The sequence below is a fragment of the Lissotriton helveticus genome, chromosome 1_1 (genome assembly GCF_964261635.1).
Source record: "Lissotriton helveticus chromosome 1_1, aLisHel1.1, whole genome shotgun sequence".
Taxonomy (NCBI): Eukaryota; Metazoa; Chordata; class Amphibia; order Caudata; family Salamandridae; genus Lissotriton; species Lissotriton helveticus.
This window is the reverse complement of record NC_136057.1, coordinates 853,799,404-853,825,420: the sequence shown is the minus strand read 5'-3', so window position 1 is coordinate 853,825,420 and position 26,017 is coordinate 853,799,404. Positions and strand designations below refer to the sequence as shown.

General features: G+C 43.2%; 1 protein-coding gene across 1 annotated transcript in view; it reads right to left on the bottom strand.

Annotated features, from left to right (window-relative positions):
• The window catches only part of LOC144818194 (sodium-coupled monocarboxylate transporter 1-like), a 139,591-nt gene that overhangs the window by 102,045 nt on the left and 11,529 nt on the right, over window positions 1–26,017 (bottom strand). The window contains exons 2-3 of the mRNA XM_078675335.1: window positions 7,955–8,020; window positions 6,498–6,549 (exon numbers count right to left, since the gene is read on the bottom strand). Coding sequence (XP_078531461.1) covers window positions 6,498–6,549; window positions 7,955–8,020 — 118 coding nt within the window. The remainder of the gene's footprint in view (window positions 1–6,497; window positions 6,550–7,954; window positions 8,021–26,017) is intronic.

The following is a 26,017-nucleotide window of genomic DNA, read 5'->3' as shown; positions in this document are numbered from 1 at the left end:
TAGGCAGACTTGGTATTGCCCGAAATTCAGAATAGCAGCAGAATCAGTATGTAAGCGATGTGTTACCTGCCAACAACTGAACGTAGGCAAACGAACACCAGTCACACTGAGTCACATTGGGAGGTCGGGGGGGCCTTTCAATAGAATGCAACTAGACTTCATCGAGATGCCAAGAGTCAATCGCCTTCGGTATGTGTTGGTGATTGTATGCGTATTTTCCAGATGGGTTGAAGCGTACCCTACACGTAGGTGCGATACACTCACAGTGGCTAAATTGTTGCTCAGGGAGTTGATACCGCGCTTCGGGGTGCCTGCCTCTTTGGAATCGGACAGAGGAAAACATTTTAACAGCGAAATAGTGAAGATGTTGTGCTCCACACTGAATATCGATCAAAAGCTGCATTGTAGTTATCGACCAGAAGCTTCAGGAATTGTGGAACAAGTGAATGGCACTTTGAAGAATAGATTGGCTAAAGTAGTGGCATCCACATCCTTGAGTTGGCCAGATGCTCTTCCATTGGTGCTCATGAGCATGCGCAGCACGCCAGATAGGAGGACAGGTCTCTCTCCCCACGAGATCCTGATGGGGAGGGCCATGAGACTTCCTACAGTTCCAACTACTGCTCTATTGAATATTACAGATGATCTGATCTTGGATTATTGTAAAGGACTGTCTGACGCCATCCATTCTGTGTCCCTTCAGGTGCATGCGGCTGAAGTTCCAGCAGCGAGGAACCTGTGTCATGACCTGAACCCAGGGGACTGGGTCCTGGTTAAAAAACACGTCCGGAAGAACTGCCTAGATGTTCGCTGGCGTGGGCCCTTTCAGGTAATCCTGATAACGAACACCGCGGTGAAGTGCGGGGGGCTGCCAAATTGGATTCATGCATCCCATACTAGAAGAGTTCCAGCACCTCTAGAAGGAACAGCTCCCATCCCAGACGAAAGCCCGGAAGTGGAAGAAGAGTCGCAAGAAGGTATTGGGGCAGCTGAGGAGGTGTCGGAAGAAGTTGGGAACGCATCGGATTCAGAAGAAGAGCGAAGGCAGGACGGCAGTGAGACAGAAGACGCAACCGAAGGAGAGAGCAGAAGTGAATACGACTCAGACTCAGATCCGTATCGGAGCGACCAAGAACCAAGTGGGAGGACAAGGAATAGGAGAATAAGGCTTGGAGCTGCCACTTGGCCAACAAGGAGAAGAAGGCTAAGTTTGAGGTCGGCCCAGGAAGAAACGCTTACTCCTATATCCGAAGACTCAGATCCAGAAGAAGATATCCAGGATCAAGCCGAGGAGGGTCTTAGAAGATCAAGTAGGGTGCGAGTGCCTAGTAGAAGATACTCTACTCCCGACTGGACCTACCTCGTTGCAGATGTCTGGGAGACACAGAACAGGGAGGATCAGGGAAGTGGAACTGATCAGAACTGACCCGATCATCACAGTGCAAATAAAGTTTCTACTGCCAGGAGCGGAGACCGAAAGGTTGCTGACACTCAACATCGTTCATCCTGCTCTCCTGAGTGGAATAAGAAAATTGCTTTTAGAGACAGTTGAGTTTCCAGTTTGCTGTTCACGATATCCAATATTGGAGGGAACTCTTCTTCGTTTGGAAATGCTTGAGCGAGTAGTAGAAATGCTAGGAGCGCTTATTGTTGTGGACTAATACCATATTGTGAATGTCTTCAAAGGGGCGCAGAACTGGAAAGGTGAAGAAAGTGATCTTGATTAGAACGGACCCCTTTGTAACTGTGGATGTAGAACTGATAGTACCAGGAGTGGAGATTGAAAAGACATTAACTCTTCATTTTGTTCGTCCCCTGGTCCAGAGTGAAATAAGGAGAATAATCCTAGAGACAGTTGAATTCCCGTGTTGTTGCAAGAATTGCCCAGAACTTGAGGGAATGTTTCTTCGTATGGACATCTATGAGGATGTAGTGTCACTCCTTGAACCATACATAACTTCAGACGAAAATAAGACTGTTGCAAAGAAATTGTAAACTTGTTGCAAGATAACCTAGCGCCGAGTGGAAGAAGAAAAGTGATAGGGGTTTCATTTTAGTGGATGGAGAAGGGCTAGGGTTGTCTATTTTCTACTGGACTTTGAATTGTTTTGCGGAAATAAATTGTCAAGCTTCCAAGTGTTCCAAGAAAGACATTGCAAGAGAGAAAGACTTTGTTTGAAAAGAAGAGGAAGTGAATGCTGGAAGATAGTCGAAAACTACACTGTTTGAGAACATGGAGGCTGGCAACCCGAACCGCAGGGCAAAATGTATAGCTGTTACATTTTTAGGAGTAGTGGTTTCTCTTATAATTTTAGTGGTAACTGTTTCATTCCTAGCGGGACACGAAGGGGATGGAACCACAGTTAAGGAGGATAAGGGAGTGTCAACACCGAGAACTACCATTATTAAGGAGAAGGGAAACATCAATGAGAAAGACAAAGCGTTGTTAGATGCAGAAGTAAAAAGGTTACACATGGATGAGTCACAGGGGAATTACAAGTCAAATGCTTATGCTAAGTTGCTTTATGAATATGTTGATGCCATGGAGGTAAAGGATTGTTATGTCTGTATGCAATTACCAATTTCGGTGGAGGAGGGTATCAAATACCATCATCTCCCGTTGACATATGGGATAACGTGCAGTTTATTGTTAAGTATGTTTTATGGACGAGACGGATTTGAGTATTACTTCTCGAATTTCGACTCGACATTGCCAGAGGTTCCGAATTTCAAGCATTTGAACAAATGGGACTACTACAAAAGCGAAGACAGGTTACACAAATGGTTTATTCCATGGAGAACGTTAGATACTTCACATGCTCGAATAAACAATCTGACTTGTCAGATATCAGAAGTTGAGAAAAAGTTTATAGCACAGGTAGATACTAGATACAGGAAGCAGAAGGTATTGAAGGCATCAGGACAAGGAGAAACAGATTGGACCAAGGAGGAAAGGGCACAACAACGAAAAGGTAGTATTGGTCCAATTGCTTTGGATAAGGAGAAACGGGGGAAACTGTGCATACACAGGAGTTACTCCTATTATGAAAACGTTTATGTAGGACAAGTAAATTGTGAACATGCCTTTCAATTGGAGTACTACTCTAAGAACTTCATGAAAGGGATGCAAGCAATACCAAATGTATATTTTGTATGTGGAAGATATGCCTATGTGAAGTTACCAGATAATTGGTACGGATCATGCTATTTGGCTGTTGTCTTCCCTAAAATATATCATGTTGAGAATTTAGACACGCCTAAGAAAGAAATATCAACTAGATGGAAGCGAGGGCTGGGTGCAGCAGAAGTAGTTGGAGATGTAATAGGTGCTGCATTCCCTTTCTTAGGATTGATAATGAATGACATTAAGATCAGGAGGTTAGCTACAGTCGTAGATAGACTGTCTGCCAGTACTGCAAGATCCTTGATGCTGATAGAGGGGGAGATGCAATCGATTAGGGCAATGGTTCTTCAGAACCGACTTGCTTTAGATGTTCTGTTAGCAAAAGAGGGAGGAGTCTGTAGGGCCTTGAAGGTACAGGAATGCTGTACTTACATTCCAGACAATTCAAAGCCTCTAGAGAAGTATATACAAAACATCACTGCCATACACTACGAAATTGAGGACCTGGCAAAGGTAAATGTGTGGGAAAAAGTAGGTCATGGAATGGGTAAAGTTGGAAGTTGGTTTGCCAACTTAGGAAAGGGTATCGTTTGGTACATATTGAAACCCATCATCATAGTAGTGATTTGTGTAATCACTTTGTGGGGATTGGTGCGTTTGTATCAATGGTATAGAGCAAATAGGTTACAGAGAGCTATGAAGAAACAGGAAGAAGAGTTGACAGCGATGCAGGACACTCAATATAAAAGTCTGAAAGCATTAGAGAGTATGAAAAGAAGTGGTACTGTCCTGACTTCACTTTAAAGGTTCTACATTTTTAGTGTCTTGGTGATGATGACCCCTGAAGGTCATCAAAGGGGGGACTGAGAGAGCACAAGTTTGAAAAAAATGTATAAGTACGCCATATTTACAAGCACGTAGTTAGTTAACATGTACTTTGCACCAGAGTGTTTATATTTAGAGGTGAAATACACCGAGTGTCTTATATTCAGTGGTGAAATGCATAGAATGTTTAAGTAGAGTAACAATAATCATAACTGTGTGAGACTAATGTAGAAATGTTCGGGATGAATATGAAAACCTCACGTTCTCATGTTAAAGGAATAATGTAAGAGTTGAATGTAACTCTAAAACCCAGTATTTTGTGTAGGCCTCATGGCAATTCACAAGCAAATCTAAACGTGCTGCTAAAATAATGTGAGACAAGGTTGACATGGTTCTTCTAAATGTACTATTGAACTTAGGGTTAAAAGTATATGCTTTATAGATGTGTTATTTTAGAAACGTATGCTAGTTAAGAATGTTTGCTGTTTAAATCAAGTTAACGTTTTAAGAGTGCTGGAACCTGCTGCATGTAAATCAAGTAGGCCAGAACAGATAATGTCATGTAGTTTAAATCGTCATGTGCTCGTTAGAGGAGAGGTCGTGAGGTGTCCAGTATGGAGCTCTGAGAGTGTTTTATGGCCTAAGATATGGTGAAGTCTGGAATTTGAGGCCCACTGCAGGACGAGCTGTATGCAGGTGCGAGGGTCCTAATCAGCTCGAATGAAAGGGACTTTGTTCAGTGGCGCCTTGCGCAGGCCTGTAGGAGTTTCCAGGAATTTCAGGGGGTATCGGCGCACTGAAGAAGCCGCCTGGGAACCAAGGCCAACTTTAACGAGGGTCTTCAAGAGTACCATCATGGAGTTTGCCGCGGAAAGATGTACCACGTGAGGGGCGTCCCAAGGGGCGTTTCTATTGGAAATGTGATTTGGTATTAGGGAAAGAGACCCGGGAGGAGAGCAGAGCAGATGATTTTGGGGAGCCTAAGGAAGCGGATGGGTAGGCAGATAGGCTGATCAGGAGAGACCCATTATCAGAGAAGAGACAAAGAGAAGTGCGTGATCTTTTTAGGAAATCACCACGGCTGACACCTAGAGGGTAAAGATCTTGTTAAGTAGGGATGTCATTTAGTGTAGTGTAGGGACAGACTAACCTTAATTTTCTTTTCTGTAATGACTTTGAGGTTGCAACTTGTATCCATTTTAGCAACCCTGATGGTTTTCGAACTTGTACTTATTATTTTGTTCTTCAGACTCAGACTATTCAAAAAGTTCATGTTCATAGTGATACCGATCTACCTCTTGAATCTCATTTTGAGAAGTTTGTATCTTCAGTTATCTTTGACTTTATATTAAATCTTTAAAACTTAATTTTGGTCAGTGGTCATTTAGAGTGGTGTAAGTTCTTAAATTGATTTTACTGCGAGATTACCTTTTACTCAAGACAGGTACCAACGATTCAGTCGACAGGAAATGGGATTTGGTAAGATAATTAGTAACCAGTAATCCCGCGTTAGCAAGGGATATCTGACGCTCTCAGTCGGTTTCTCGTGTTTGCTACTTTGCTCATGGTCGCTTTGCCCCGGTCATAAGTGATATTTACACCTCCGCGAAGGGTGGATTCTTAAGGACTCCAATTGGAAAGAACAGCTCACATCCGATTGTACTAGGACCATGTCCGGTATTTGTGTAGCAAATCACCGCTTTTGTCAGTATTGCTTCCTAGCTTACAAAACATTTTCATAAAGTGCGCATTACTCATAATTAGGAATAATATGGGTATGAAGAGACAACGATCCCGGTTTTCTTGTGACATTTTCCGTTTAAGAATTGTTCAGGGTACAGTCATGCTGCTTCGGGCACCGCTTTACCCATGGAGGTGTGCAAATCCTAATTCAGGTGTTAAACTCGTCCCCTGCCACAATTAGGATGCCAACTGTTACAATACTACCACACCCCATGCGATAGTTCCCACATAATTCGCACCAGGTAATTACTGGCGCTAACTGAGTTGGCAACATTCCAAGTTTGTGCACCCCGGAAAATGGAAACACTTGGCACTGTCATGTCACCCCTCACTGACATGTCCATACATTTTAATGGTGTAGTAATTACACAGTAGGTAAATACCGCACACAGCAATGCCACCCAGCATTGTGCACAAAGAAAAAGCTATGGAATCTGCCGCCCAGGTTTAAATCTTAGTTCACACACCTCACCAAAATGATTTGTTATTTGGCAAATTATTTTATCTCCTCGTGCCTCGGTTTTATCTGCCAACCCTGTGAGTGATTAGGAATGGACTGAACATCATTTTAGCTTTATGTAATCAAATGGGTATCTCTTATATATAATATTCACTAAAGCAGTTGAAGTTTCACTAGAAAACTAACTTTAAACATGGACCCTACGAAATGATAGTCAGGTTTGTGAGGTAGTGGTTTGAAAGGTTTTTTTTATACTGTAAACTTCTCATAGTGCTAAGCTTTCTAAGGAACAATAATTTAACACTGACATATAACAAGCCAAACCCAGGTAGTTGTCACTTTTACCTTGGTTGAGGGCCAGAGCAGGGGCGTAGATTACAATTCCAGTGTACAAAATCTGGAATAAACAGAAATACAGGAATATACATGAATCAGATAACACACAAAAAGGCATATTGATTGATACTGTACTTAATAAATTATATTAAAGTCTGCGCGTGATACAACATTAAACTCATCATACAAACTACAATGGCCAGTGATTTGAGCGAATAAGGTCGGATCAGGAAGAGTAAACCCTATTTTCTTATTGCCCATCTGTAAGAATTTGGGCTTTGGGCATGTATGTGACTGCCCAGATGCTATTCCACCAGTGTAGACCTTATAACCCACTTGCTCGGGGGACTGTTGAGCAATGTCCAGATTGGCTGCTTGATAATTCAACGCTAGTAAAAGGTATAATTTGGGCAATTTGTCCTCATCACCAAGAGTGCTGCATATGGATTGCAGATGGTTGATTGAGAACCTCAATATATCAATGATCTGTAAACCATCTATGGTGGTTGATTACATGGGATGAGGACCTCTCAGGCGAGAGATGCCTGAGTGTGTGCTTCAAAGTACCTGATCGCTGATGCTAGGGGAGTCATGTGCAGTAGTTTGTGCATAACGTGAGCTGCAGCACAGTGCTGTGGCAAGTGACCCTAATGGTGCAAAAGTATGTGAGGGGAATGGAAGAGGATATGGAAATGTGATGACCAAATAAAAGTTGTGGAGATAAACTACACCTTGCATTGTGGCGTTGAGATAGGTGATACTGGCAAAAGGGGCACAGGGGACACCTACAGCAGAGGAGCCCATGGTGCAGCAGTGGATGTATGGGTGCTTCAAGGGTGTGGCGTAACACTGATCTGCCCACGGACTGGGGATTAGGGCCATGCCAGAGATTCCTACTTGATATTCCACACGGTGCTGAACCGATCATCTTAAGGAGCAGTAGGTGACCTCAGATATGTCTCCTGCCATCCATGGTAGGGGTTGTGAAGGAAGATCCACTGGCAGATGCACCATTGCACTTGCGAGGTACTGTCAGATAAGTGGAATAGTGCTGCACCCTTTGAACTAGTTTAATCTTCCATGGACAAGGGGTATGGAAAACACTCAGCAAGGAGTAAGTGTGAGATAAACATTGGCCATGCTTGGAGAGCAGCAGTGCACATGGCTGCTCGTTACTATGGGGAGATAACCGGTCATAGCAGAACTGCACTCATCACAAACTAGCTTTACATATTACACTGTGCTTGGGCTTTCCTTGTGAACAGATCCATGGAGACCTCTCAATTACCTGAGTGAGGTGTGCACTCCAAGTGCAGAGGTTGTCAGATCAGAGGTGGCTGTCATTCTAGAATAAATGGCTTCTTTGAGGCTTTGTCCTCTCCTTATTATCAAATCAATTCTGCATTATTTACATTGTTTAAAAGAAAATTTGGCATGCAGTACGGGAGAGTCCTAGAAATACTCACTGTTTGTATGATGAACAGGATGGTCCCCAGGAGGCGCACATACTTGTTGAATCGCAGCTCCAAGTACTGTTAATGGTAAAGCAAACAGGGATTATTGCATTAATGATATGTAATGAACAGGGTAAACATGTATTTATTTTTAGGCTTCATTTTACTTTACTATTTTAGCATCTTGGGACCCTAACGGGTGAGTAGTCACGCTTTACAAGAACCCTGATTGATTGACTATTTACTTCAGAGAGCTCGATTGGATAGCAAGAGTACTATGTGATTCAGTCTGAAAGGCAAAAAATGAAGCTAGAGTCAAGCCCAGCACCCATCTCCTCAGAAACACATAGTTGAATTAAAAAACAAGACCAAGTTATTCAGCTCCAGGGTTCTACACTCCCACAGTACAAAGAACAAATGCTAGTACACAATCTCTGTTATTGGAACTGCCAATTGTCTCAAATAAACAATCCTAGCTCACATCATAACCTTAGAGTGGGGTGCAACATTATGCCAAAAGGTGATAGTAAGTGGTACGGACTGCACCCCTGCCCTTGGTGGAATGTGGTGCATTCTGATATTAGGTGTTCTGTTCTCATCCACCTCGTACTGGTCAGACCTGGGACATTTTGGACAACCAGAATGGCGGAATCACATGCCAGTGAGGGCACTCGAAAAGTTAGAATGCCCGAAAGGGCACCAGACATTCCCTCCTGAGCAGGTTGTGCTATTCCATTGGTTGGAGTTTGGCAAAGGCCACTCCATTCAATCGCTCTAATGGACAGGTCTTTGCCGCTCAGTACGAGGCAGGTCAATGTCATTTCACCAGTCACTTGAAGGCCTTGTGAAATAGGTAGGTGAAAGTGTAGAGCCACAATGAATTAAAATGAAGTCACATTATAATTGCTGTTCTTAGGTCTGTGTTTTGACAGCACTGTCAGACAGACTAATTGGCATCGATATACAAAGAGTCAGCTTGGGTCCGCCCTTTCACCCATTGGCTTAAGACTTTGACAGTCATGTGTTGGACAGCGCAGTGGAGTATTCATCCCTCACCTCATGCTATCTGCTGTTTGGATGTATCCCTCTACTGCACGAAGAACCACTTTACAACTATAGCACCACATATCCCCATCTGCTGGCTTCCTCCCATGTGTCTCCAAAGTGCTAAATCTCACTGCATGCATTAAAATCTCCCAATAAAACCACAAACCTCTAGAAGGGATAAAAAGAAACTAAAAAAACAAACCAAAAAACAACGTCTCGCAAAACGGATATCAGGGGTTTTCCCTAAGCTAGACCCAAAAGAGAGGGGGGTAACTCACTTTCCTATTTTCAATCAGGCCTCAAAAATAAAAACGGAACCCCCGACTCCAGAGTGGCTCTTCATGACAACAACGTTCCCATCGATAACCTTTTGACAATTACTCAGGAAGTTCCCAAGGTGAAAGCCACGATCCACAGCGCCTCAGAACTGTATTCTACTATTACTAATCCCACCATTTTGCCCACTCAAATCTTGGGGGCACCCTCACAAGCTCGAATTTCGGTCACTCAGGGCACCACTGAACAGTCTTTAAGGGATGTCTCAAATACACAGAGGGCTCTCAACAACTGTACGGGAAACGCAAGTAACAAAAATGCTGTTCCATATGTCATAACAGCCAGTGACCTATCGGACTCTTCTTTACGACATCCAATAGGCGACTTGACCAAAACCCTCTGGTTCCATCCACCACAAATGCCACTGCCCATTCAGTCTCAACTTCTACAGGCCTCGGACGGGCAAAGATAATTAGAGGAGAATCATTTTCCACCTGATGTTATACCTCTTCACTTTAAGGCCCCTCTGTTCCCCTTTGACGACTTTGGGGGGCAGAATTATCAAGGTCCTGATAACTATGCAGAACTTGTTTTTATTCCGCATTATGATCATAAGGGCCCAAATGATATTCTCAACAGCAATGATCTTCTACGTCTATTCAAGCACGTCCCGGCCCGCACAGGGATAACTTCCTCTGACCTAACAGCAGTAAAGTTCGCCTTAATGCCGGGCAAAGGGGCTTCGGAAGCAACTGTTACTACATGGACATGAGAAACCTTAAGGAACTCTATTCTTGGGGAAGCCAGGTTTTTTGAAGACTGGGGCACAGAACTCGGGTTTCCCCCTCAACAAAAATACCCCTATGTTCTCCTCCAGGAAGACCCAGTGAGGTCTCATACAAGCGTCCTGAAAGGGTCACGGGTGCAACCCACGACTGACTGCCAGACACATCAAAAGCGGACAACTCCATCAAAATCGTATACAATAATATTCAACGTTCGGTGAGATGCAAATGAAACTTTTCTGCCCCCCTTAACATGTATAGCCTCCATAGGCTCTCTCACCGAGAGCAGCAAGTATCCTAGCAGTATTCTTCCAACCCCTCCAAATGGTCCATTAAAGCGGTCAGACTCTAAACTTACCATTTCCCCCTGGAATGTGGCTGGGCTTAAGTCAATACTTTCATCCAAATCTGCAGTGGGCTATTTTAGCAAAAGTGACATCATCTGCTTACAAGAGGCCTGGTCGGTATTCTAATCAGTTCTTCATGGCTACTATGAATTGTTCCAATCAGTATCTCAGCCTAATTCTTTTGGCCAACCTTCTGGGGAGTTTTCCATCTTCATTAAACACTCTTGTAAGATCACAGCTCTCTTAAGAGAAGACATTTAGCAAGTCCAAAAGCACGTAACGTCATGCTTTTGGACTTGCTAAATGACTTCTCGTAAGGGAGCGCGGTTGGGGGCTGATTGTGAGCCATTGTGAGAATGTTTGTCAATTGCAGCGCATGACGGTGCTGCAATTAACAAATGTTTTTGGGCTTGCTGCAGCCAAGCCTCCTAAAAGTTACACACAGCAGTAGTTGGCTGCCAGATTGTGAGCTGTGCATGGAGATAGACGAAGGCCGCTGCCAGACTTTGCTGCATGCAGCTGACTATACATATAATGAGGGTGTTGTCCTCGTCTGAAGAGTTGGATGTTGTGCATGTTCCTGGCCTCCAGCAATTTTCAGGTATTATTTAAAATGTCTAGATAACTCTGGTGTTTAATCGTCTTGCTGGAAAGAGATAGAGGTTTGTCTAGTAGAAGTTTTGACTCATCCAAAGGTCGCACAGTGGGTTAAAATGCCTACTGCTAAGAACATGTACCATGCAGATAACAAAGTGAATAAATGTAAATAGGTCAGTGGGTTACTGCTTCTGTAAGAGAGCTCATTTTGTTACTTGTGGTTTGTAAGTCAAAATCCTAATATAGAGCATTGAGCTAATAACGGGTGGGGGAATCCTATCACCCGAACCATGTTGTTTTTATCATCGGGCAAGAAGATTTAATATCTATTTTGTCCGACTGACAAGTAGACATTAAATCACGGAAATAAAACAGGTTGTGGGCACTCTGGGGCTCACAGCCAGTCATAAAAGCTTGCCGAGAGCCTTTGAAGATTTTGGAGGCCTCTGATTGGCTAGCAGCCCATGACTTCACTGGGCTCTAGCCAGTGATTGGCTGGGGAGTGAAACGCAAGCCTTTGAACTTCGGGACCACCGCGAGCGAGGCAATTATAGATTCAGGTAAAATAAGCACTATGGTGCCCGCCATAGCACTGCTAGAGTGTTATTCTGCTGAGCTTGCGTGCAGATTGCTCTGAAATATTGAAATAGAACTTGTCTGCCTGCTGATGGACCATGTCTAATGTGGGGTCAGTGTGGCTATAGAAAGCGCAGGCTTTTATCGCTGCTAATTGCTAACTGCGCACGTTTCCATTGGTGTGCAGAATGGATTAAAATTCCCTTTCACACCAGACATGTGACACAGATTGGGCAATTTCCCTCACAAAAGGGCGATATCTTTCCCATTTGTGTGAGAAAATGCTCAATTGTCCAGTGCCTATTTGTAGGGCTTCATTTAGCCCAATGTGCGCATTTTCTTTTAAGCTGCAGCGGCGCCTCAGGAGAACTGTTCCCTTTAAAGTTCTTTGCGGGCGGCATGGGCACGGCACATATCTTGCACTACATCAGTGCCAGGACTTCAGACTGATCTGGATATATGTCATTACAAAGCGGGCTTTACACCTCGCTACCTTTACGACGCAGCCATCACAACGCAAGTCGTTACAACGACTTGCGTTGGAGGCGATGGATTTAGGAATAGTATGATTTACTATCCCAACTCCAGCCTACGTAACAGTAGGGAAGGTGTTGGAATAGTAAACCATACTATTCCTTAGTATATAGCGTCATCCAGCGCAAGTCGTTGTAATGACTTGCGTTGTGATGGCTGCGTCGTAATGTTAGCACGGTTAAAAGCCCGCGCTGTAAATGCTGTGTCCCAACTGATCTGAATGCGGGGTTAAAAATACATGTGTTTTTGAAAAGCTAAAGTGAAATTTGCCACCTCACTGTGCTGATGCCAAAGCCATGAAGCTCTTTGTGACCGGGATTAGAAGTCACGCTAGAAGTCCGTATTTTTGCTGATGATGTCACAAAAGGCTCGCCAATTCCACCACCAAGGAGGCATCTTAGGGGTGGTTGTGTTTTGGCTGCAATCAGCTTTGTATGTACCGGCGCAATAAAGTGAGGCAGCGCTGCACTGAAGGGAGAAGGAAGAGCGCATACAGTAGCTGTTTAAAAACCTCAGACATAGAAAGTGAAGGCGGAGGTGCAAGGAAAGGAAAGCGCATGTAGTGAAATCCTGTGATCGACATTGGCATAAAGTTAACTGCGGGCGTGTGCTTATGTGGTAGGGAAGGGCGCTGCCTAACAGAGTACAAGGAACACTGTCACAGTGAGCCACATATTGTTTTACTTTGCAACTTCAGCCGCGCCGCGCTCCGAGCATAGCAGAGAATGCCTAAGGCGGGTGACGGGGTCACAGGGAGGCACCAGATTTACCTCTAGCAGAAACCTTGGTTTTTATTCTGAAAACTACAATGATCGCTATTGTTTTGGCGCCTGCCAGAATAATGTCCCCTTTGCAGGCTCTGCATAAGTTAACATATCATTTAATATGATTTCTCGTGCAGCTGCAAATAAGTGCTACAGTTAGAAATAAATAAACGTGTCCAAGTTGCGTAATGTAACTGACGCTCATGTACAGCGCTCTAATACGTTCAGGTGGAGTTCGCACTATTAAACTGCAAAAAAAGTGTAGTCAGGTGTTAAAATAACTCGGGCTAGGATATTTAGAAACAACTGAAATCTGGAGGTGGTAAGGAAGATATGAAGGGTACTACCATTAAAAAAAAGAGACAATGCTGATTTCACTTGGCAGCAGTACATCAAATCCGGTGTTGTGTTAATTTAGTATGCGCTAGTTTATACACATATGCAGAGCCTCTGCCAATGAACACTCAACTAGACCACTCTGACTTGTGTGAAACAGGGGAGCCAGGCCTCTATGAATAGCACTGCAAAGCACTACAGTTCTGCCTCAAATAGGTCTGCAAATGCACGCTGACATTATATTATTTAATCATAGTCCTGGATTCTTTTGTTCTTTGTATCTACAGTCTTACTTGAAGCAGGTGGATATTGTTTGTCTATCCGTTATTTGTGATATGTCTGCATGCTCTGGGATAGTCCAGTATTCTGGATAGGTGTGGCTTGTTGGCGACAGATGTTCCTTATTAGTGATCATTATTTGTTTTAAGCAGTGAGTTAAGTAAGTACTCGTTGCAATTAGTTGTGCATTAGTTGTGACATTGTGCAACATCCTTCGTGAGTGCAGAGTTTATTTACAGTAGTTATCTGCTATATGTGATGTTGCAGAATTCTTGACGGTCCCGAACTATTTACATACTCTTTGTGAAAGAGAACCTTGCTTGATAAATAAAAAAAAATGGCTTCCATGCTTAAATTGTGTGATCTTTGGCAAATATTTTATTTCACCAAAGCTAACTATTTCTTCATAATTAAGGCTCCCTGTTTTCCATTTTTATTGATTTTTACTGATAAATACAGACAGCAAACCATTTATTTTCTTATCTGTATTTATTTTTAAATGTGGATAAAAATGGAAATTGGTACAAACAAGGACTAGAGCACATGCAAGGAGTTCTTAAAGGAGTTGCAAGAAATAAGATCGTTCACAAAACTTGTTTTTTTCTTTTTGCTTTATAGATGAACGTGGTTCTCCTTGCAGAGGAGATCCAGAGAACATGAAACCAGCCGACACGTGTTTCGTCACAAATGGGTGATAACCCGTGACTCCTCAGGGCTGAAAAGGTGCTTAATTGGGCGATATCGGGGGACCGGTGATACTTCCAACCCGGTCCTAGTCGGGTGAGTACGTCAATGCCAGAATTACAGGAAAAATGAGTGTAGAAATCCTAAATAAAGCTACCAAAGACGGGCGGGTATTGCCGTCAATGTATGACTGTCCACGTGGCATGAGCTGCAGCCAGCGTGGATCAATGCCGAGACATCGAACTGTACAAGGGTTTTGGGTTTCCCTTGTTCTAGCAGCACTGCTCTTGAATTTTCCTTCTCTCTACACCTAACCGCTACTTGATGAGCGCCATAATTTTCTGAATACTCCAAAACCCTCCGAAGGACTTGTACTAGAAACGGAAATTGGGTTAATGTTTCTCTGTCAGCTGGAGCCCTTATGTTTGATGTGGGATGGGAGTAGGTGGGACAAGTGGATTTTACAGGACATGTAGATCTCAGTGGCATTTTGTCCCTTGGACAACTAGATTATTTGGAGAATTCCACACACCTGATTAACTGTCATCAAACAGCTGCGTGTTAACTGCAAGTATTATGTTTGAGTAATATGTTTTATTGCCCAGTCTTTTATTATCCTAATCTTGCCAAAAGGGTTCATTTGGGTAAAAAAACAATTCTTGTTTTTAAGAGAACCTCTAACAATGGTGTCACATTTTGAATTCTGAATTCGTACTTTTCCAGAATAAGCATTCTTAAACTATATTGCCTACTAGTATCAATGACTCCTACACTACACTTTGTAGTCTTGTCTGATGTAACACTTCCAATACACTGATTTACACACCTATGATTGTCTCTGTGCAATGAGGGTATTATGTAAAGTGCTCTGACACCTTGCAATGGTATGAGTGGTGCTATAATACTACATGAATCAGAGAGCCAGTGGTTCTGGAGACTTGAGGGCCGCTGTTAAAGGGTGCCAGTGAGGAAATCTGTGGTAGAGGTGGCCATTGGGGGGCGCCAACAAACATTGTCGCACAGGGCACCACCAGTGTTAAAGGCGGCCTGGCTGTGTCTAGTTCAGGTTGGCTGACCAAAGGCCCATTGAACAACCTGTAAAGCACACGTCGTTCTTTTGGACTTGCTGCATTTCTTTTAGGTATCACGTAAGTTAGAAATCTCTCTGCTTAGCCTAGTGTGCCGCCTGGACGGTATTTTGTTGCTTTTTTCTGTCTGTGCATCCAGATATACAATACAACAAGTAACATTACACCTACAGCAGTAAAGTCTTCTAATAGTACAATCATTGGAGTCTTGTGCTTTTCTAAACCTGAAGTGTACTTGCCTGTGTAACCAATTCATGTAATGGTGTGTGTCTAGATTGCAAACCTACCATAAGACCCTTAACGTGGCGATTTATGTGTGAAAATGCAGTCTTTTCACTTGTTGAGTTAATCAAAAACAATTATTTTGATCCGCAAAGTTTTTATTCACAGTGGGATCCGGTGTATTGAATATACGTAGCATAACATACAATCAACTGTATTGAAGGTCATACAGTGCCCCAGGAAGGGAAAGGGGGAAGTGATAGTGAATAGGTAAGGGAAGTGATGGGATTACGTGACAGTAAAATCAATCCTTCAAAGACCTGTTCATGCTATAATTAGTATAGCAACAGCTGCCATAAAACATGGCGACATTGTTTGAAAAGAGGCATACAACACAAGGTACAGTGTATATACAAAATATTGGCGTGTGGTTGCCGCAATTGAAAAAACAGTCGACGTTTCGACCCTCTGAAGTTGCAGGACAGTTTAACCTTGCTGTGGGGTCTTCATCAGGACGAGGGGGTGGGGCAGGGGACCACAGGGTCAAAAGTCCGCCGTGTGGTCTTAATTAGGAAATGGAAGACAATGGAGCTGCATCGATGGTCGCGTCCTGTATAGTTTGTCTATCGGTAGGAATTAATCTGGAAGCTCCGTACGAGGGCAGCCGATCAATCGTACGGAGCTTCCAGATTAATTCCTACCGATAGACAAACTACGGATCCATTCCCTACGATGCCTGAACTTACCGAATCCTGATACTATACAGGACGCGACCATCGATGCAGCTCCATTGTCTTCCATTTCCTAATTAAGACCACACGGCGGACTTTTGACCCTGTGGTCCCCTGCCCCACCCCCTCGTCCTGATGAAGACCCCACAGCAAGGTTAAACTGTCCTGCAACTTCAGAGGGTCGAAACGTCGACGGTTTTTTCAATTGCGGCAACCACACGCCAATATTTTGTATATACACTGTACCTTGTGTTGTATGCCTCTTTTCAAACAATGTCGCCATGTTTTATGGCAGCTGTTGCTATACTAATTATAGCATGAACAGGTCTTTGAAGGATTGATTTTACTGTCACGTAATCCCATCACTTCCCTTACCTATTCACTATCACTTCCCCCTTTCCCTTCCTGGGGCACTGTATGACCTTCAATACAGTTGATTGTATGTTATGCTACGTATATTCAATACACCGGATCCCACTGTGAATAAAAACTTTGCGGATCAAAATAATTGTTTTTGATTAACTCATTTGAATTGTATTTAATTGCTCCCTGTATACACTGGGATCCCTTCCTCTTAGTACTTATTGAACCCAGGTCCCAGTGACTATGTCTGGGTAATACCCCCCTTCTATAAACTTTTCAGTTGTTGATACATGAGTTTGGAGTGATATTTGGCGCTGCACCCACACGCACGGTCTGGTTTCCTGGCGCACATAACCATGGCTGCAGCGCACAGGCCTCCAACGAGCCCTGAGCAAGCTTGATGTATATAATAAAGCCAATGCTCTCAAAATCAACCAGAACAAGATTGAGGTCCTGATGTTTGGCAGCTGCAAAAAAAAAGAAATTCTAACATGGAGCATCGGGTCCGCAAAGATTAAATCGACATCAAAGTACAACTACTTGGGGGTATGGTTTAGTAGGTCTTCTAGACCATCAGTCCACTTAGCTGCCCTGAAAAAGAGAGCCGGAGCAATAACATACAGCCTGACTCGACTCAATCAGTCCCTGAGCAGTCCCTCAGCTGAACCTATGCTGAAGGTGAAAAAAGGCCACCCTTCTTCCCGCTCTAAGTTATGAGCACCAAGCCTTTCCCGACACTTGTACGGCCAGTCTTGACCATGCCCAGATTACTATCTACAAAAGAATCTTTCGCCTCCTGAAACATACACACAGGGAAAGACTACGACTGGAGTTGGGCCTCACAAGATAATCTTTCTCCTGCAAGGCAGATACCCTGAAGTACTATATAAGGGTACTAAAAGCTGCAGATAATACTCTTAAAGCTCACTTCAAAGAAACCTTCACCAGTTCTGGGAACCCATGTAATCATCAAATTGTAAAGGCCATAAGATCCCTACAAATTGATGAATCAACATTAACAGCAGACTCTATTCTCTACGCAGTCTGGAAAAGCACCATAAACAAGCAGGCAAGACAAACCTCCTATCAGATGGACTTTCGGGCATTAAAATTGTCTACTATCTTGCTTCCTTTGAATGAATCCTACCTCCCAGGGTTACCGCAACCATATCTTATTGACAGCTTAAGCGCATTGACCCGTAGAAACATTATGCTTATGCATCTCCTAGGCCGGCGATCCATTGCTTTTAACCGATGGGCCCCAAGTGGAGAGAAGGGGGCTTGCAGATGGTGCAACTACAGGTCTGAATCATGGCTTAATCTTTTGTGCTGCTGTCCTGTCTTAGATGCCCCTAAAAGAGTTCTCCTAAAGCCAATATATCAAAATAGGGGCATTAATACATGTTTGGAGGCATCTGCACTTTGCTTTACACGAACAGACACTCAAACGCTCGCAAGGTCCAGAAAATATGTGAGAGTCTTGGAAAATCTACTTTCTCCCCCTATTGCCTCTCCCAATCTGGTCCCTGCTCCTCAAAAACGTATTACTGACTACTTTACAGTATGTCCTAGTGTTTTCTCATGACACTAAGTCATAATGTTCATTTTATCTCCGATTTTAATGCTTTTTATCTGCGGTTAAGGCCACTGTATAAGATTGCCTTGTCTGAATAATGAGTTTTAAATGTGATGGTCAGTTCCGCCCTGCTCTTAATGATGCATGTGTGAGCCAGTCAGTGCAGTGCATAAGGGCAGAGACTGAAGTTTGTAAGTGAAGGATTGCGTGTGTAATTGTGTGGATAAGAGGATGAGCGAAATGCATGTGTCTGCTTGTGTGAGTCAGTGAGTAAGAGAGTGAATGTGTGAGCAAGTCAGTGGTCACCCGAGTGAAGGAAAGAGGAAGTTAGTGAGGTGGGAATAGAGTGAATAGGCAAGTCAGTTAATAACATTGAATATACATATGAATTAATGAATGAGTAAACACGTTTTTGGGCCTTTTTGTGTAAGTTAATGCAGATGAGAGGACATGCAAACACAGCAGTGAGTGGATATAGTGCTGAGTCACTGGATTGGTGCTCACATGAACTGAATGACGAAATGGGCGAAATTGTTACTCACTCATCTTTTCAGTGAATCATGAAACCATGTTGGCATCAACTCATAACACATGAGAGTGGAAAACTGAGGGGGGCGGGAGTGAGCCAGTGAGTTATCTAGCTTGGGTCAAGCAAACAGGGCATGATATCAATGCTACTTCATTCTCAAGGAAATGAAACAAATAATGTTCAGAAAAGAGTCAAGGCATACGGATTGATTTAAGAGCACGGCCATATTGGTAAAACTGCTGCAGCTGACTCTTTGTAACAACACAACACCTGTGGTCCGTCATTCTGGAGCAGCAAGAACACAGGTCACTCTGATCTCATCGGACGCAGCGCCATGCCGGCTTTACTCAGTACATTCCACTGCAGGGGCGCCAGCCAAATCAAACACGCGCACTGTAGCTGCAAGCGCGCGCCTCGAGCCAACGGTGCTTTCCCACGAGACGACACTAGGCCTGGTGACTGCAAGCTCCCAGCCTGTCCACAGTGACGTCATTCTGCCTGCCAGAAGAGAGCTTGGTTGAGGATGCTGCTCCTGACATCCCAGACGCCTAAAACTATGCTTATAGGTACTCATTTTTTACTCATCCCTACAGCAAAGAGTGCACTTTATATGCTTACACGTATCACGCACTTATAACTGCATCCGTCTGAGCCATAGCTGCACGGATGGCTGCCCAGTCTATCGTAAACCATATAACTCCTTATTTAACACGGCTAATTCTGATATGCACCAAATTATCAGCAGAATATAATATCTATAAAAACTGTCATCAGAACCTGGAAAGCAAATATGCAATCGTCGGAGATTGTGATTCTCACTACGACTTCTGAATCAACTTTCGCAAATATCACATTTCACGGGATTGCCATGGACGTTGATATTGTAGGGCATTACACAGTGCATAGCCATGGACTGTATAATGCGCTACATTATCTGGTGGCGTCATTAAACTTTGTCATCCCATATCAAGCTCTGTGATTCAATCGATAGCATCGTTTTTATATATTTGAGCATGCGTTAGTGATACATATTGGGGAAACAGCTAACCAAGCTTTAAACTTTTCTTTCTGCAAGCCACTTGTGTATGAAGAGACCTTCTGGCAGGATTCAAAAACACTGATAAAAACCAATGGCTGCTGTGTGCAGTGTGGTGTCAATCTCCCTCATATAACCCTGCGTTGTGATGCCAGGTAACAAGGCAATAATGCTCAACAAGATCTCAAGAATTCCTAGGGAGCTTGGGAATGGGGCTGTGCCCAGAAAGTACCATTACTAAAGAATAGGAGGGGCGATGGAAGTTGACCTGGAAAGTGAGACGTAGGATGGCTGCTTTACGGAGTGCCCCATAACAAGCCACCTTTATGATAACGTCAGACACTGTGACTAAACACTGACTGGGGGATGACAGTTCATTGTTGCGTCAGCCCAAACAGTACTAGACATGGGTGCGAGTTGGGGTGCAGCTCTCAATAGCACATCAGGTGCAGTGGTACCTGCCCCAGCTGTGTGGGCGGCCCTGTTCACCATAACTGTGGCTGTATTGCACCCCCTAAGTAGCGGCTCATTTGACTTGCTTACACGAAGATGCAAGGCACCTTTGCTAGGTACTGGCAATGAGAAAACTGCATGGCACAACTGCTGCTAATTATGACAAAGGTCGGGGCTGTGAGCAGTGAAATCCTCACTTAATCCACTCGCCTTTCTGGATCATGTGTGGGGGCGGACTCATATTTTCGCCCACTTTCAATAAAACAACTTGGACATATGCGATGAATCATGCGCGGCTTTGCCTCGTTTCAAAGGAGTATGATTCGTTGTTATTGAAGAGAAGCTTGATCAGTTTGCACAGGGTTTGTTTTTCTATAAAACTTTGCACATAGGCCTACCTGGTGGCAGATGTGAAATCAGATGGAAAGTGGATAATATGTTTTACAGATTATTAAGAAATACAATGCAGGTGGGTAGCGAAACAATAGCTATGGCCTTGCAGACTATTACAGGACTGTATATCAAGAAGACCTGATGAGCAGCAAGATGATTTATACCAGTTTGTGCAGGATTTGCCGATGCCCATCCCGCCTTTAGACGATAGGGATGCCTTAGAAACTGAGATCACTAGTGAGGAGCTGAGGGATGCCATGGCACAGCTTCAGTCAGGCAAGGCGCCGGGGCCCAATGGGTTGCCGCCCAAATACTGGCGCTTAGTGTGGCCTCAGGCAGGTCAGGTAATGCTGGGAATGTTTCAGGAGGTGCTATAGAGGGCCAAACTGCCTCCTGACCTCATGATGGCTGACATTGTGGTGCTGCCGAAGCCCAATACGGACGGTACACGATGTGAAGACTTTTGACCCATCTTGCTCCTAAATGTTGAGGTGAAAGTATGGGCTTAAGTGCTGGCTAACCGTCTGCGGAACGTTATCGAATATCTTGTTCATCCTAGTCAGTCAGGGTTTATGTCACGGAGGGTCACACAACCATAACCTGAGTCTAACCTGAGACGGGCGCATAACGCGATTGTCTTAAGTGAATGGATGGAGGAACATGGAGCCTTAAAGTCAGTTAATTTTTAAAAGGCATTCAAATTGGTTGATTGGTCTTATATGTTTGCTCTCCTTGCCTGAGGAGGCTGCTGTCCTATGTTTGTCAAGGATATTTGTATTTTGTTCTCCAGTCTCTAGTCTCCGAGCCAGAGTGCATGTGAGGGGGTGGTCTCAGACTGGTTCACAGTAATGAGGGGTACTCGTCAGGGGGGCCCCTTCTTCCCCTTATTATTTGCAGTAGTAATAGAACCTTTCGCAGCTTGGGTAGGAATAGATGCATTTTATAGAGGGTTTGAATGGGGTGATGCATTGAGTGACCGAATCTCTTTATACACAGTTGATGGCAGTGTTGCAGACCCTGCTCTGGGTGGGGGGTCAGGTGTGGGAGGGGTGGAACATCAGGCATCTCCTTAGAAAAGTGTTGTAGGCCGGTGTTTAAAGGGGGAGTAGCCACATTTGATGTTCGCTTGTTTTACTGGGCATCCCATCTATTTAGTATCAATGACTGGTGGTTTGGGGGTTTCCTGGAACCGGCCTATGCCCTTGAGGGGAGAGCTATAGGTATGCTGGGTCTCCCACACCTGCTATACGAGGTTGATGTGCCGAATCTCTTCCACCAGCTACTGGGGTGGTACTTGGGATATGGGCAGCAGCCAACAAGGCCACTGGCTGGTCTGGCAGGCTTACAATAGGAACACTGTTGTGGAGAGGAGCATATCTTCAACAAGTTGTGGCCTTGCGAGGCTTCGTGCATTGGGAAAATATGGGAATCTCGACTTTGATGTACGTTTTACACAATGGCGTGCTGAAATCCTTTCAGGAGCTACATAAGAAGTATGATCTACACACTGTCAGTGTTTTAGGTATCTGCAACTCAGACATGCGTTGCTGCCGACACTTCAGGGCACAACTGAGGTGCCAGAGTTCTCATCACTTGAGGCTAAGCTTCTCCTCACAAACATAAAATAACATAAGCTACAACAGATATATAATATGTTGCTGAGAAATGTCCCAGACCCTATGTTGGTTGTAAGCAGTGTGTGAGAATGAGGGATAGGAGCACTTGATGATGATGATTGGAGAGAGGTCCAAGAGGCTCCCAGAGAGGCTATCCTCACAGTTTAGACTTATACAATTGAAACTGCTTCACCGGGTATATTACACCAGGGCCAGACTCTCCCGCATGGGCTTGATATCAAATGGTGGGTGCTTAATGTGCGGGAGCTCCCCGGGGAATTTATCCTGTACGTTCTGGTACTGTCCTTTCTCCTTTCTCGGAGGGGGTTGTGGGGAAATTAGAGAGAGTGCTGAGCCTGAGCATTTAGAGAGATCCCAGAGTGATATTACTTCATGTAACAGACGAGTTGGGTGGCACACGAAACCAGGAGGCACTCCTTTAGCTGAAATACAACCCAACAAAGTGGAGCAATAGTAGCCAACAGGGACATTGCAAGGGCCTGGAAAGAGGTAGATGACGTGTGGATGTGGTATGGGTCATAGGCATGGACTTTTGTATGGGTATGGAACGGCCCATATACAAGGCGAGAGGCTGTCCCCAGAAACATTACAAGATATGTTAGGGGTGGGCCGAAGCTAGGGGTATACATCTGGAACCTTGCTCAGGCACCCCATGGTCTACAAACATTATGGGACACTGATAAGAAAGAGAGGGGCTGGATAGGGGAACGTGGGGGTGGGGGGTACAAGAGCATTCATTGTGCAAATATTTTTAGCCTAGCAATGTGATGATTGTGGTCTAAATATCAGTACACAGTGCTGTCCTGCTTGATGTTATGAGATATATTTGTACTGAGTGCTATTCACTCACCTCGGTTAAAAAGTCAATAAAAAGTTGTTATAAAAAAAAACATAATTCAATGTGTTTTTATTTGATGATAAATATTGCAATGAAGTTGTTTAGGTCACAAGATAATGTTTTACCTATTATTGTTTTAAAATGTATTATAAATTGAGGTATCTTATAATCGAACATCATCATATAGTACCCGCACTTACAAGTTTGTAAACCTGGAATTAGCACCCATCATCCATATTTTTCTTTATTTGCACCTTTTTGCAAATTTACCGAGTATAATTTACAATTAACTTCAAGTATAAAAATGTGAAAACCACGCATAGGGATGTTTTCCGGGAGGGGGGGGGGGGGAGGCGGGGATATGAACATCATTTAAAAACAGAGACATGATGACATTTTGCAATTTGCATTGAATGGGTGATTGCAAATCATTGTGCCCAGACTTATAATGAAGATCTAGAATAAATAATATGAGACTCATCCCGGTGGATATGTGCTGGCATTACCAGGAAAATATGGGAGACCTGTTCCATCTGATGTCAATTTTAAGTTCCTTTTCCTTTTTTGGTCAAACGTGGCAAAGGAAGTCCTTCAAATTCCAGGGACATCTTGGTACTTGACCCACTTTCAGTGTGCCCATGGGTACATGCCAATGTGGGGTTTAATACACTGACAGTCACATGGCACTGCTGTAGATTCTACTGGGATTGAATATCAAAACGACTAAGGCTAATTGGAAAAAAACTGATAGTTTATCCATTTTTATTTCTCGAGGTTGTGTTTGCAGAGCAGAACACATCTCTGTGAGGAATGCTAATCATAAAAACCGCAAGCTATTACAACGGGGGGGAAATCATCCCTGTTTGCAAATCTCAAAACCTTTCTGTGCAATCCTCTTTTTTGCTTTTGCCCTTAATGTGATACAGTTGTATAGGAAATATTGTCCCATTCATTGTGCATTCAACCTCCCAATAAGATATGATTTGCATGAATCTTGATGTTCATCCCTTTACTTTCCATTTTCATGCTAGTACACTTTAGGTTGACTACAACAAATGCTTAGTGGTGTTCACAAACTTTACGATGCTGTCGTTTTCTTGCATCTCCTAATATTTGTCTCCTACTGACAGAGGACATTCTGGCTCCATTTCAAGTTTAAGGAGCACATGAGATACAAGATATTTATTGTCTGGATCATACGGGTTTTCAATCAGGACGTTTATTTGGGCAATGTATGAATATTGAAGTCATTCATCCTGCTGCAAATGGTTCGGACCATTGGTCCGCCAGAATCGTTCTGCTTTAGATCACCCATTTTTTTGACCTTCACTATGGATGAGTCTCACTGCCAAAGTCTGACTCACTGTAATGTAACAGTAATTGAAATGCACATGTTTACCACCGGTGTCCAACTTTTAAGATAAAGCAGCTAGGTAAGGGGCAATGAGCTTACACGTCAGGGAGCACGTGAGTGGGCTGTACATGAGAGACTAACGTTGTGTGTAGCCTGGTAACTGAACAGAGTTAACATGCCTGTAGCAGCTTTAAACTGCAACTTCAATCTGTCAAAATATCCCCTTTTGACAAGACTAACCCTTCATTTAGATTTAGATTTCAATAAACTTCCCCTAAGTAGCCTTATTGCAAATAAAGACGGGGTACATGGCATTTAAAAGTAGACATGTCCATTGCAAGAAATATCACAAAAAGCTATTTTCCCTTTAGCAAGGCTGGCTGCTTCCATAGGGAAACACTGGGCTACATAGTTATATTTAATAAATGCTAAATTCCGATTCGTCATGGTACATAGAGGTGGAGTTAGGAATAGTACACCTATAAAGAGTTTGATAATATCGTGGTAGGCAATATTCTAGAATCTTTTTTTGTAGTTTGATGTTTTTTAAAAATGTATATTTTGAAATACAACCCAACAAAGCGGAGCAATGGAACAAAATGGCTTAAGATGGAGTAGGCGTGGTCTTAAAAAAATAGGCAAGGTATGGGCACGGCAAGAGTGTTATTGTATAACAGTACAGTGATAAATAGAGAACACATTTGGGAGTTATTTTAACTTTCATTGACACACTAAGTTGGATAGATCACATAAATATTTCAGAACTACTGAGAAGACCAGAAATGTAAATTTGTTGTTTACTAACTTAGCTTAGATTATATATGTTTTGTGTACCACTGTCATTTCTGGTGATAGGTGTATAATTATGAACTGCGCACAAGAACATACAAAATTAATTGAATAATAGCTCTCTTGAAGTTTTCAGAATGAAATGCACTTGGAGCTCCAAACAGTACACAGAAATTGCAAAACACACCGCCATCTAATAAACCTTAGATAATGGCAGAAAATGGGACACCAAAAATTGCTTCATACACGATCATATTTATTTTTGGTTGAACTAAACCCGTTGCTAAAGTTGCAAGTTGTTACTTTAGAGAGGGCAATATATTTCATTTATTCGAATGAGCACTTTAGAGATATCAATTAATTGAGGTTTGTGCAATAATAATCAGCCGTGTGTGTGACTTGTTAAATGCTAACGCTATTAGTACCCTTTGCTAGTAGCAAAACACATTCCACTTTGCCTAAAGATACAACAAAAGTTATTTTTTATTAGGTCAATTGGTCTACCCATATTTCACAGGTTGTAAAGTTAGACTTCTTCATTCCAGTCTTTCTTTTTCTGATAGTATTTCAACAATGTGCTTTGATTTCTTTTTAACATTTTTATTGTATGGATTGTAAACTTCACAATTTATTATTTTCTGTGGTCTGCAGCAGGCAAGCTACATTTAGATTTTACATGTTTTTTGTAAGGGATCTTCCATGTAAACAGTCTTCTTTATCTCTTTAAGAATTGGCAAATGTTCCATTAATTAGTCACAGCCTAAAGTCTGTGGCACAGTGTAAGAAAATGTCTCTTTTTGAGTGACCATGCCCATTTTGATGCTTCTGTTTAAAAATGCAC